The 14,790-nt window shown below is 43.5% G+C and overlaps 1 protein-coding gene across 1 annotated transcript in view; it reads right to left on the bottom strand.

Annotated features, from left to right (window-relative positions):
• LOC137015101 (zinc finger protein 271-like) overlaps nucleotides 1-9,877 on the bottom strand; it is a 448,677-nt gene extending 438,800 nt beyond the window's left edge. Inside the window, exons 1-2 of the mRNA XM_067379804.1 lie at nucleotides 9,738-9,877; nucleotides 7,357-8,487 (exon numbers count right to left, since the gene is read on the bottom strand). Coding sequence (XP_067235905.1) covers nucleotides 7,357-8,487; nucleotides 9,738-9,795 — 1,189 coding nt within the window. The 5' untranslated portion in view covers nucleotides 9,796-9,877. The remainder of the gene's footprint in view (nucleotides 1-7,356; nucleotides 8,488-9,737) is intronic.
• Between the last annotated feature and the right edge of the window lie 4,913 nt (nucleotides 9,878-14,790).

Genomic DNA, 14,790 nt, shown 5'->3' with positions numbered 1-14,790 from the left:
TGCAGGTCCATCAGGCGAAAGCTCTGAAAGAGTTGCACGAGGGTAGTTCTGAGCCAGGGTTGCTGCAAGAGCTGTGCACGGTGACCGACCTCGCCCTCCGGGTGGCGAAAGTCACGGCGCGCACCCTGGGTCAGACGATGTCCACCCTGGTGGTCCAGGAACGGCATCTTTGGCTGTACCTGGTTGAGATGAAGGACATTGACAAAGTTCGCTTTCTCGACGCCCCCATCTCCCAGGTTGGCCTCTTCGGCGACACTGTCGAGGACTTCGCTTAGCAGTTCTCGGCAGTGCAAAAGCAGACGGAGGCCATAAAGCACATCCTGCCCCGGCACCACCAATCCGCTACGGGCCGCGCCTCCGTATGCTCCTCGCCGAGGGCGTCCTCCTGCGGCTCAGGCTCCTGCGAGATCGGAACCCTCCCATCCTCCTCGAGCCACCCGCAGGAAGGCCACGCCCCCCACCCAGTCCGCCAAGCCTCCTTCCAAGAAGAAGAAGGCCAAGAAGCGGCCCTGAGATGGGAGACCCAGATGTTTCGGGAGCTGCTCTACAGGAGACGGTGACCGCACCGCTCCTTCCCCCGGGAGAGGGCCCGGGGGAGAATCCTGTGTTCCATTTTATTTCTGTTTCAATAAAAGAGCAATTTATGAAACCTCTGGGTCATATAAGAAGGTCTGTGTTGAGGGTGAGCGAGCTTCCGCTCCCTCTCTCTCAGCCACTCCTTCCTTCGCCACGGGCAGGGTCTTGGCGCCCCGGGAACGCACTGCCTTCCCACGCCACCCTGCCCACTCGGAGCCATGTGAATGGACCCCACTCACAGCCTCGACTTCGGGACGCACTGCCTCCCGAGTTGGGCCTCAGTGCTCCATGCTGCCCCCCCGTGGGTACTTCTGCTGCCCGGATGGTTCCACTTGTACAGTGCTTGGGGGCGTGGCTACGCCTTCCCAACCCGTCCCGTTGGCTCATTCGGACAGTCAGACTCGGCTACGCGATTCAGTTTGCCAGGAGTCCCCCCAGGTTCAGCAGCGTTCTGTTCACTTCGGTGACGGGTTCCAACGCCCCTGTCCTGCGGGCGGAGATTGCGGTTCTTTTGGCGAAGGACGCAATAGAGCCTGTTCCTCCAGCCGAGATGAAGTCCGGGTTTTACAGCCCATACTTCATAGTACCCAAGAAAGGCGGGGGGTTACGGCCAATCTTGGATCTGCGCGTCTTGAATCGGGCCCTTAACAAGCTCCTGTTCAAGATGCTCACGCTGTAACGCATTCTCATGTGCGTTCGCACCCAGGATTGGTTTGCAGCAATCGACCTGAAGGACGCGTACTTTCATGTCTCGACACAGACTGTTCCTACGGTTTGCGTTCGAGGGGCGGGCATATCAGTACAAGGTCCTACCCTTCGGGCTGTCCCTGTCTCCTCGCGTCTTTACCAAAGTCGCGGAGGGGGCCCTTGCCCCGCTCATGAAGTGGGCGTTCGCATCCTCAACTACCTCCCATCTCTTTTCTTGGTGTGGAGCTGGACCAACGAGCGTGCACAGTCGGTGCTGGACTGCCTGAATTCGTTCTCGCGGAAAACAGCGGTCCCACTGAAACAATTTCAGATGCTCCTGGGGCATATGGCATCCGCAGCCGCGGTCACGCCGCTCGGATTGCTTCATATGAGACCGCTTCACGATCGAGTCCCGAGGTGGGCATGGCACCGTGGCTCACTCCGTGTGGTCATCACACCGAGTTGTCGCCACACATTCAGCCCGTGGTCGGACCTTGCTTTTCTACGGGCCGGTGTGCCCCTAGTACAAGTGTCCAGGCATGTTGTTGTCACAACAGATGCCTCCACCACCGGCTGGGGTGCCATATGCAGTGGCCAGTCGGTGTCGGGCTCTTGGACAGGACCCCATCGCCACTGGCACATCAACTGCCTCGAGTTGATGGCAGTACTCCTTGCGCTGCGCCGGTTTCGACTGCTGCTGCAGGGCAAGCATGTACTGGTCCGGACGGACAACACATCGACTGTTGCGTACATCAACCACCAGGGTGGTCTACGCTCCCATCGCATGTCGCAACTCGCCCGCCATCTCCTCCTGTGGAGTCAGCGCCGACTCAGGTCGCTGCGCGCCTCCTACATCCCGGGCGAGCTCAATCGTGCGGCCGACGCGCTCTCACAACAGCTCACGCTCCCGGGGGAGTGGAGACTCCACCCCCAGGCGGTCCAGCTGATATGGAGCCGATTCGGGGAAGCACAGGTGGACCTGTTCGCTTCTCGGGAATCCGCCCCTTGCCAGTTGTTTTATTCCCTGACCGAGGGGACCCTCGGCACAGATGCACTGGCACACAGCTGGCCCCGGGGCCTACGCAAGTATGCGTTTCCCCCAGTGAGCCTCCTTGCACAGACACTGTGCAAGGTCAGGGAGGACGAGGAGCAGGTCTTGTTAGTTGCGCCATACTGGCCCAACCAGACCTGGTTCCCAGAACTCATGCTCCTCGTGACAGCCCATCCCTGGCGCATCCCCCTGAGGAAGGACCTCCTTTCTCAGGGGCAGGGCACCATATGGCACCCACGTCCCGATCTGTGGAACCTCCACGTGTGGTTCCTGGACGGGACGCGGCAGACTTAAGTGGCCTACCGTCCGTGGTAGTTGACACCATCACTTCGGCTAGAGCCCCCTCTACGAGGCGTGCCTATGCCATGAAGTGGAGTCTGTTCATTGAGTGGTGTTCTTCCCGCCGGGAGGACCCCCGGAAATGCCCGGTCGGTGTTGTGCTTTCCTTCCTTCAAGAGGGTTTGGAACGGAGGCTGTCCCCTTCCACCCTGAAGGCCTATGTGGCCGCCATTGCAGCGCATCACGATTTGCTCGATGGCAAGTCACTAGGAAAGCACAACCTGATCATCAGGTTTCTCCGAGGCGCCAGGAGGTTAAATCCCCCTAGGCCTCACCTCATTCCCTCCTGGGACCTCTCTGTTGCCCTCTTGGGCCTACGGAGAGCTCCCTTCGAGCCCCTTGAGTCAGCTGAGCTGAAACATCTGTCTCTCAAGACAGACCGCGCTCGCCTCCTTCAAGAGGGTTGGGGACCTGCAGGCATTCTCGGTCAGCGATTCGTGCCTGGAATTCGGGCCGGACTACTCTGAAAGGCTGTCTCCAAACAGAGGTTGGCCCACTGGATAGTGGATGCCATCGCCTTGGCGTACCAGTCCCAAGGCGAGCCGTGCCCCCTCGGGTTGTGAGCTCACTCCACTCGGGGTGTTGCTTCTTCCTGGGCGTTGGCGCACGGCGCCTCTGTTGCAGACATTTGCAGAGCTGCAGGCTGGGCGACACCAAATACATTCGCGAGATATTACAATCTTCGAGTGGAACTGGTGTCCACCCGTGTGCTGTCTACTCGTAGATAGCCGTGGGTGTTCGCTTGCTGTGCCATTTCCCTCGTGAGAGGGAATGCAAGCACTTTTCCCGCTCCTCTGTTCAGTTCCCCATATCGGCGCACCCTGTGGAGTTCCTCCTGCATCCTGCGGCGGCCAGACGTGGCGGAGGCATCCAGCGCTAGGTCCAGTACTCATGTACATGCCCGATTGGTCTGCCCTTGTACTGGGCTAGATGCCCATATGCTGTGATTCCCCACGGGTAATCCCATGTGTTTGTCCACGGTACGGTTTCCCTGATGGTAAACCCGTGTCTTTCCCTGGGCGGCTTCGCTTTGCCCTATCTCTGATTGCTAGTATGTTCCTCCCAGAAGGTAGGACCTACATCAGAGATCTTCCATATGCGTTACTGTTCTCAGACCAGTCCATATGTGTCTTCCACACATTACCTCCCTTCGGGCAGGGTGTAGTCTCCGTAGCTTTCCCCTCCTCGGGGAACGCTTTCCTGGCGTTTTGGTCATGGCTGAAAAACGTGGGAATTGAGTTCCGAAGCACTCTTCCCCGTAGGTAAGGAACAGCAGCTTCGACCTCTCCACTGTAATGCCCTGTCCTCTCCATCCCACTGGTATGGAAGACATTCCTGGGCTTACTCTGGGCGCTGGAGGGTTGCGAGTATGGGCCGCACTTGCATTTGGCACGCTACGGCCTGCCAGCATCTGCCTCCCTAACACTCGTAACGTGGTTCAGTTGCTATGGCGCTTTCCACGGGACCCCATTACGTCAGTATCGACGTAACGTCGAACGTGACTGACTGAATGGGAACGTCTAGGTTACTATTGTAACCCCCGTTCCCAGAAGGAGGGAACGGAGATGTTACGTTCCCTTGCAATAGCTCTGAGTCACCGCTGAGCAGCCAGATACCTATCTCGGCTCCTCAGCAAAAATACGAATGAAGGTGAGTATGCTGGCCCTATTTATACCCGGATGCCGGGGGTGTGGTCCCGCATGTAAATCTCACTGGCCAATTCCCATTGGCTTGTTTTGTATCCTTGGAGGTGATTGGGCTCCCAGGTGAGACCCCATTACGTCAGTATCGACGTAACGTCTCCGTTCCCTCCTTCTGGGAACGGGGGTTACAATAGTAACCTAGACGTTTTTATTACTCTAGTGGTGAGGAAGTGGTGACTGCCATATGTAGCTCTCTAACAGAGCACAAATTAAACATTGTTGCATGCCTTTTTGTTTTTTAACTGGTAAATGGCCAAAAGTTACATAGGGTACCTTTAAATGAAAATTATTAATTTAATTAAATGAAAGGTCATTAATGGTCAAATAAATAAATAAACAAAACTTCAATTTAACAGAGTGTAAGAAAGGATGGGCTCACTTTGAATGCAGATGCTTCAGGTTTTTCAGTAACCATTACACGTGGGCTGGAGCTGAGGTATGATACATTCAGCTTCTGATATGACATAAAAATCAGATAAGAACATTCTTGGTTTAAGCTCTGTAAACATCTGTGACAAGTAATTTCAACTTGTTCCTCAGTTTAAAAACAACAACAACAACAAAAAAACAACAACTATATTTTAATAGGTAATAAAATTACATTGGAGCTCTAGGGGGCGGACATACATCACTGTGATAATACTGAAAGTACTGTTGTGCGATCTGACAAACATGTGCTGAGGGAAGCAGTTGAGTAAAGGCTAGTTCACACTGTGCGATTTTGGCCATGATTTGGTTGTCTGAGACAAATTTTGCAAATCCTAAAAGATTCCTATAATCCTAGCCTAAAATCTGTAATCTTTGATCGCTAGTTTGACATGTTCTCAGACAGCAGGTTAATGACCGTTATGATGAAATTTTACCTCTGACGAAATTCTGGCAGTGTCAGAAGATTTGCGCACAATCCTCCAGTGTGACTTGTTTTTCAAGACAAGCTGTGATCAAAATTAACGATAGAGATGTCTTTGCTAGCCACCATTTGTGTCCCACATGTAATGCAGCTCACCGTCACTGAACGTTTATGGGTTGATGATGTGAAACTTCGGACAACTTATCATGTGTGCGTCCATTTTTATCGCGTCTTGACTGTCGTACAGTCTGACATAAATGACAGCTGAGATCCCACAGTGTGACATGAGGATCATGTTCGTACAGTCTGACAAGCAACCATCGTAAAGGACTTTTATAGATCGCACAGTGTGCACTAGGCTTAAGGTATTGGGGTGCAAGATTATGAAGTGCCTTGTAAGTAAGTAGCAAGATCTTGAATTCAACTCAATACTTTACTGGAAGCCAGTGCAATTGCTAAAGAACTGGAGAAATGTGCTCAGTAGAAGGTGTTCTAGAAAGAACACAAGCTGCAGAATTCTGAACCAACTGAAGCTTTTGTAGCAATTTAGAGGGAACACCAGTGAGAAGAGCATTACAGTAGTCTATACTTGAAGTGACTAGTGCAGGAATAAGAACTGCTGTGTTATTGGTTGAGAGAAAGTTAATATTACACAAGTGGAAGTATGCAGTCTGCGTGATATTATTAATTTGAGTCTCAAAGGATAGTGTGCTATCCATGATAATACCCCAACTTTTAACATGTAAGGAAGGGTTAGGGTCAGGGTCTAACCCAATCTTTAATTTCAGCTAAACAGCTGGACAAAGATGGTGGAGTAAAAGAACCAGTGGGTTTGGCAGACAGGTAAAATTGGGTGTCATCCACATAACAACAAAAAATATAACCAAGAGGGAGCATATAAATAATGAAAAGAAGCGGGCCCAAAACAGAACTCTGGGGAACACCAGTGGTGACTAGATGTTCTTGAACTTTTTAATTGAATACACTGAGTGCTTCCAGAAAGATACAATCTAAACCAAGATAGAGGAGTGCCAGTAATCCCAATAGAAGCTAACCTGTCAAGAAGGATCTTGTGTGAGACAGTATCAAAGGCAGCGCTCAAGTCAATAAGGACAAGTATGGTTAAGAGCCCAGAGTCAACTCCCAGCAGATGATCATTGGTTATTCTGACAACATATAGCACTGTGTCTTTTCTGCTGTAATATTACGAATTAATCTTCTCCTTTGTGTTAATCTTCAGGTGTTTCTTCAGGACTGTTGCTGTGACGCAGACTCAGGTTGATTGGGATCCATAAGTGGTTTATTAGCAAACAGCAAGCTCACAGTACAGGCAGGCGACAAACAATCCAAAGGTCAGTAATCCAAACAAGGTCGATACACGGGCAGACAGAAAACAGGAAATAATGCTCAGAAATTGTTGCAGGGCAAACAATACTTCACAAGGGCTGCGTTCCAGTTCGTTTTTTAAAGGCCCTTCCCTCGCTAACTTCCCTCAGTCTCGTTGACTCGGATGTACATCATTGCTTACGTTGCACGAGTGCCCACTACTGGTGGAACCTATTCAATGGGCTGAACTGGAACGTCCTAAGCCCTCGATCACTTAGAATCCACAATGGAGCTGATTTATTATTTATTTTGTCCCCTTACAAAATTGTTTAATACAGCATTCTATATGCATATATGTGTGTTTTAAATGTTTAAAAAAATAATTATATCATAGAGTTGTTTGTGGTGGGGTAAATTAAACACGATAAGCGGTGACGTCATAATTGTTGACGTCCATATAAACTTCCCTCGTCCACTTCACGAAGTGGAACGCACTTCAAAATGGCGGCAGGGATTCCCCCGAGGGGAAGTGCTTAGGGAAGTTCGCGAGTGCATGTCTAAAACTGGAGTGGAACGCAGCCAAGGAGTGCGTGTGGCAGTAATCACACACTCAGCTCGGGGAGTGAGACCTCCGGTGGCCGATCAAGGGAACTTCTCTGCCGTTCGTGACAGTTGCTCAATGTTCACCGCACTTATCACAGTTAAATGGTGTTTCTTCAGAACGAGAAAGCAGATGTGATTTCACTGATCCGCTTCTTCCCAGTGTGAACTTTTAATAGTGAAAAACGTTCCACACTGATCACACGTGTGCAGCTTCTCTCTGCTGTGGATCATCTCATGTCTTTTCAGATTTGTTGATCGACTGAATCTCTTGTCACACTGTGAACACTTGTAAGGTTTTTCTCCAGTGTGGATCATCTGATGTGTTTTCAGATTTTCTAACCGACTGAATCTCTTATCACACTGTGAACACTTGTAAGGTTTTTCTCCAGTGTGGATCATCTCATGTGTTTTCAGATTTGCTGACCGAATGAATCTCTTGTCACAGTGTGAACACTTGTAAGGTTTTTCTCCAGTGTGAATTCTCTGGTGCAGTTTTAAATGGTCAGCTGTAGTAAAAGTCTTCTCACACTCAAAGCACACATACTCTCTCACACCAGTGTGTGTTTTCTCATGTTTATGTAAATTACACAGCTGTGAAAAACTCTTTCCACACACAGAACATGAATGTGGCTTCTCCTTCGTATGAACTCTCAGGTGTCTCTTCAGATCTGATGCCCTAAGAAATATTTTGCCGCACTGATCACATGTGAACGGCTTCTCTCCGGTATGAACTCTCATGTGAATCTCAAGACTTTGTTTGCTTGAGAATTTCTTTTCACACTGATCACATGTGTACGGCTTCTCCCCAGTGTGGATCCTTATGTGAAGCTCAAGACTTTGTTTGTGTGTGAAACTTTTTCCACACTGATTACATGTGAATGGCTTCTCTCCAGTATGGATCCTCATGTGAATCTTAAGGTATGATGAATGTGTGAAACTTTTTCCACACTGATCACATGTGAATGGCTTTTCTCCAGTATGAACTCTCATGTGAATATCAAGACTATGTTTGTTTGTGAAACTCTTTCCACATTGAACACAAGTGAATGGCTTCTCTCCAGTGTGGATCAACATGTGTCTCTTAAGATGTAATTTTTGTGTGAAACTCGTCCCACACGGGTCACATGTGAACGGCTTCTCTCCAGTGTGAACTCTCATGTGACGCTCAAGACTTTGTTTAGTTGTGAAACTCTTTCCACACTGAGTGCAGGTTGTAGATTTCTTGCCTCTTCTTTTCTTTAAAAATGTCTTTTTAGTCTTTGAGTGACTCAAAGGTTTTTCTTCAGGTTTGTCATGATGTTTCTCCTCCACTTCACTCAGTTCTTCACTCTCCTCCTTCACTTCCATCAGGTCTGAAATGGAAGGGAACAGGTTAATTTCATTTTCAGAACATCAAAACTCAAATAGAGAAATATGAAGTGAAAGGACAAAGTGAGCCCTAAATTATTCCCATAATTTTGATAAATTTTTATAAATTAATTATGCATGTCCCTAAAAATCTCCACAAATGAGGTACATTGATCATCCAGTTATTACTTTTAAAACATTGTAGGCCCAAATGTCATGTTTCTGTCAAAAGAACTATTAAAAATAGCAGTGTTTACACTGTCACTTTTGGGGCTTGATCGAGCATCGTCAGGGCTTCCTCAGGGCCAACGGCCAGAGTTTCTCAGCCCGCAGAATACCTTGGGTCAAAGTGGGCAAACTTGGGCTAGAGGAGTGCTTATGAACAAACTTTATCAGAAGTTTATCAGAATTTGGAGAGAATCAGCGCCACAGATCATTTCATACAGAGCTACCAGCTAAAATTAGCATTAAAGACATTTAAATAATCTCACTTTCAGATAGCAGCATATGTGTGTGAAATAACTTCTGTTTGCAATCCATATCTCCGCAAATAGGCTAACTTCAGTTTTTCATTTGGGAGATTTTTTTTTTTTTCATCTCCTGTTGCTCTGGCTGAAATTATAACAATATATTAATTGGGACTGGAGATGGCGCTCAAAGCTCCTCAGATCGGATAATTTGGTGGAAAAATATAGCAATGATTATTCTTTCTAATGAAATGTGATGAAAACTTATGAGACTACTGTATATATAGGCTACATATATATCCTTAAATGCTTTCGTAAAAAAACCTGTGTTTTATGCTGTCCTGTATTAGCCTACAAATAAACAGACACGACTGAATAAGTAGACCTACATGATTCTTTCTTTTGTGAAATAACAGTAAATACAACTTTATTTCTGTATGATTAATGTGCAATCCACACAAATTAAATAATGATGATAAATCTATCACTTTTTATTGTGAAATGTGGTAAAACATCAATGTTTGGGTTGTAAATATTTAAAATAAAACAGCAAAAAAGGCAAACGGCTGCTTTTATCAGGTTCAGCCCGCTGGAAGCCCTCACACACACTGGCCTGACACACTTATCTCATGTAAAAACATTAAAAAATATATACAACAGTGCCACAATGCTGATACCAAACTTCGTAATTATTAAGGGCCGGTCACACTGGACTTTTTCTTCCAAATTATTGCTGAAGTTAAAGTACCTGAAGTACTATCATGAATGAATGACGAATAAACACCAACCTCTTTGTTCTTCAGTATCTTCAGTGTGTTTCATTCTGCAGGGTTCTGGATCACTCATGTTCTCACTGTCCTCTTTAATAAACTTTAATAAAACAGATTTCAGCTCTTCCCATTTATGGGGGAACTGCTGTGGGAGGAGCTTCACTGATTATGTGACTGCTTTGGGAGGAGCTTCACTTACATATTAACATAAACACAGAAATAAACCTACATATCTGTAGTCATCAAATCCCATCAGTCTGTTGACAGCAATGAAATGAGTTTTAAGTGTCAATTTACAGCAGATCTGAAGACATCAGCATAATAAATGAGGTGAAAACAGGAACTACTGACATGAAATATGGGTTGAGCTCTTGACTGTCCTAGCACAGCTGTTATCACTTTAAAAGTATTCATGTGAATTAAATGTGGGACAATGGCCTTCATCATCATTACAGTATGCTAATGCTCTGAATCAGATGCGAGGGGATCGTCATTATGCTGATTGAGGACTGTTGTGTCTCTCATACCTCTAATCTGTGCCATCTTCACAGCACACACACGCTTCTTCACTACATACTATTGATCTACTAGTGTCTTCAAACATGTTTGGTCTCATTTAACAAATGTTTCAAATCAAATTTAAAAAATGTTCAAATCCAAAATTTATATGAATTATAAGATGGAAGCTTGAGTTATGTATTGTAATGTGTAAAAAAAATGATTTTCTTTTGATACTACTAGATAGTCTAGATACTACTATTGAAACATGTTATATGTTCAACATATGTACATGAATATGTTAATGCATGGCGTAATACAACTAAAACAACAACTTTTCCAGCTTTAAAGGCTTTGAGAATCTTTCCTTTTATTACTGATAATGTTGAAAGCTAAAGTGATTATATGTAGCGGGTACAGGATTTCCGTATCAGCTGACAGTTAAGTGTTCCCAGCAATCTGTGGAATGGTGGAATAAAGACAAGACAACAATGTGCGTGTGATCAGCTCCGGTCTTGCTGGGTTATCTATTTTCCCAAAACATTCACATTAGAACAAACAGAAATGTCAAAAATATACATTATGTCACAATAAATCGTTTTTTATGCAAATCTTCACTGTTTCAGTCCTTTCTTCCAATTACACAGTGTTTTCATGAAGATCTGTCCATCAGCCAATCACTGTGTAACTCATTTGCATATTCAAAATGCTGTTCAGTGTTACATGACTTTATGTGCTTTCTCACAATCCAAATCAACTAAACAATATCACACATGTATCCAAATATTGAGTTTCTGTAGGTTTTACCCATTTAAGACCTTGCACAAGCATTTTAAAGTGAATTAAACATTATAATTACTTGATATAAAGACATATTTAAACATATTCACCTTAAATCAACACTGCAACAGGACATACATAGCATCCAATCGCGGGTGAACATCGCAAATTCAATTAATAATTAATCGTGCAAAACCTTATCAAAAGGAATCAATTTCCAATGCTTAATATGCACTAACATGTATTCTTTCATCATCCATTCAGATTGACATAAAACAATCGACTAACCTGTGGAATGGTGGAATAAAGACAAGACAACAATGTGCGTGTGATCAGCTCCGGTCTTGCTGGGTTATGACGATCAACGCAGCAGACCCATAACAACACACTGCACTCACATAGCGCCCTCTACTGGTCTGGCAGAACCACCATTCCTTCAATTTTTTTTCACATACAGAGAATATATTAAATACATCAATTGTGACTGACCAACAATTGGGGCATCACATATACAGTAATTTTCTTTATTCTTCTTTAAATCCTATCTTGTCCTATTAGTTCCAAGAAAGATTGATTATTTATATTTGAGTCAGATAAATAACTTAACTTTTTTTCTTTTATTGTCCATGTCAAATTATGAGAAATAACAGATTATGGTCTAATCACATATATCCTGACTCAAATAACCACTTTCAAAGCACACGTCAACATGTTTTTAATTTTCTCAATAGAGCTTTTAAATACCTAATAATGTGAACAGGATTTGGCACATTTTCAAGCCAACATGTTCTCCAACCAATACGACCATATAGGTCGTTTGTCACTTTCCTGAAATACGACCCATAGGAGCGTTTACTAAAGTTGCGCCCCTATCGACAACAGAACACTTTCATTTTAATCCATGAAATACGACCCATAGGAGCGTTTGCTAAAGTTGCGCCTGTGACGACCTCTGCTGTTGATCTTGGGTATGGCGCTTGGTACCTGTTTCCACAAATTAGCAGTCTATTGGATACACCTGTGACCAGTGCTTCAGGCGCTCCTTTAAAGAGAGATCTTCAGTTGAGCCAAGGAGGGGTTTTGGGACTTTGGGAACTTTGGCTTTGGACTTTGTTTGGTTTTGGACTTTGTTTTGTTTGATTTGTTTTCTGCATTTATGCCTCAACATTGTTTTACATTTCCAACCATGCACTCTGCTTTACACACTGACATTACTGATGCACACAGAAACATTGTGATTTTCTTTAATTGTTTTCATTCTTTTATTTAATGTTACCTTAATTTAGTAGTGATTAAACATCTTCTTGAGCTTAATATTTGGTTTGCGTGTGTCCCTTGCCTTTGTTGCTTCCCTTGAGCCAGGGGTCGTAACACGCCCCTATTGACAACAGGACACTTTCATTTTAATGCATTGTTCCCTTTTATCTGCATCATATTTCGGGTTTCGCGTAGCTCAATTGGCAGAGCATTGCAATAACAATATGCAATCATGTGATCATGCGATCGTGGGTTTGATCCCAGGGAACACATGTGCTCATGTACATATATATGTATATTATAGTGTATATGCACTATAAATCACTAAGGGTAGGTTTAGGGATGGTGTGGGTGTAGTCGTTAATAATACAATTAGTGGAAATGGGACAAATGGTGTAAAAAGTCCACACATTGCATTTAAATGAACACGCATTTTGATTGGTAAGGACAGTCCTACGTCATTTCAGGATGACAGACGTAACACGACACTGTCAATATTTTTACACCAGCTAGAGGGCGCATGACTTTAAAACGTAAATATAGGTCGTAATAAGGTGCTTTAAAAAGACCTTGTTGGGGATAAACAGTTTAGGACCCTTGAGACCAGATATGTTGAATAAAGACCCGGAGTCAAAGTTAAAAAAAAATTAATAAATTGAAGAAAAATGTAATGAAGAATAGTTTGCAGTTTCATCAGCAGAAGCCAGCTTCAAGTCTTACAAGGAGTTCGTAGGCCGCTCTGCGTACATTCACATTTCCACAACAATTATACTCTAACAGACTCAACTAACTACGTCATTACTTCAGGTTGAATGATTCTGATTGGCTAGGAAAAATAGATAAATTTAGTAATTTTCCACACGTGGACAGATAGTCAGAAGCATATCTCCCTTCATCACGGTGATGTTGAGGGGGACCCCGGATTTAGGTACCGGATGTCCTTTTGGGGTCATGGCATGGCGTCTGCTGGTCTCAAGCAGAATGCCAGTTGTCCAGTACAAAGGGACCTGCACAGAACTCTTAGCGCACATACACAGATACACATGATTCACAGCTTCTTCAAGGCTGAAGTTGATCTGAGATCTGCTCTGAGCCGGAAACTTTCCCCAAAACATACAGATAACATGTTCTTTTCTCTCAGTGAGAGGTACAGAGGAAAATAGATGCTTTAACATACATTGAAGAAGTCATTCAAATATTTTAACAGAAATATAAATGTTGATTAATAACTTAAAAGATATATATTGAAGCGGCAGTGGATTCCAGAATCCACCCCTTCAGTCCCCCCTTAAAAGGCCGATGTGAAGTCTTAAACACCACATCTGGTCTTAACAATTTAAGCCGCTTCAAAATTTAACATTGCTCACCCATGCTCCCCTGGCATGTTACAATTGTATAAAATAGACAATAGGTTTTCCCTCGAAGGGCTTAACTAGAACAGAATATTCTACAGAGCACATGGTGCATTATTGATCTTCAGTCCTTACACATAGTCTTTACATCAATCTTTGTTATTTGGTTTATCATCAAATTCCTTGACTACAAAACAAATACATATTTATTCTCTGGAAGCCGGGCTAAACAAGTAATCACTGTTACTGCATTCCTGGCATGGGCCAGACCCTCAGTCACTACTCAGATACTAAATACAGACATTGCCTGTAATCATAAACACCAGGAAATATACACTGGTTTTTAGAGAAAAAAAAATATATGTATAATTTCCAATTCATTATATATTACAAGGTTATGGATCATAAATCCACTCCTTTCACTATACCCTTATAGATAATTTTTAAGATTAAAAAAAAAATTGTGGTCTAATTCAAAATAAACAAAAAAATAAAAATAAAAATAAATAAAGACCATCATAATCCATCTGAGTATTTTAAGTTTCTTAAATCATTGTTCAGTTTACAGTCTATAGACATAGCATGTACCACCTTAATTGTAGAACATCTTTTAAATCTCTTTTTTAAACACCTTTAAAAATAGAAATAAAAGAAAACAAATTGACATGACCATAACCATTTCAATTATCCTTTTCAATAGAACATAGAATTGTTACTTTTACTTCATAATCATTTTGTTAAGATTTCTTTTCTCAACAGATCCATTATAGCCCACAAACAAAAAACAATATAAATAAAAATAAACATAAACCTAAACCTTTGAATTTCAAAACATTTCATTAAAAACCTTTCATCAAAATGAAATAATCATCAAAACATATAAATTTAGTTATAGTAACAATTTCTTTGTCTTGACTGATATCTTTATCATGACATTCACTGTTAATAATACTCAATACCTAATTATTATTAATCTGAAACTCAATTTTCACAACATTTCACAGTATTGAGACTGTCAAAAGTACAGCATTTAAAATAATTCTTCCATAACACTTATAAATTATACAAATGTTGTACTATAAGACATTATCAATTTCTTTAAAGCTGTTTTTGAAACAGTTTCTCTTTTTTTTTTTTTCATCACAATAATTTCAACTGCTTATAATTTTGTCACTCTATCCCAT

This window comes from Chanodichthys erythropterus, chromosome 3, assembly GCF_024489055.1.
Source record: "Chanodichthys erythropterus isolate Z2021 chromosome 3, ASM2448905v1, whole genome shotgun sequence".
In the NCBI taxonomy this organism is placed as follows: domain Eukaryota; kingdom Metazoa; phylum Chordata; class Actinopteri; order Cypriniformes; family Xenocyprididae; genus Chanodichthys; species Chanodichthys erythropterus.
The sequence above is the reverse complement of the archived record's forward strand: the minus strand, read 5'-3'. Positions and strand labels throughout refer to the sequence as shown.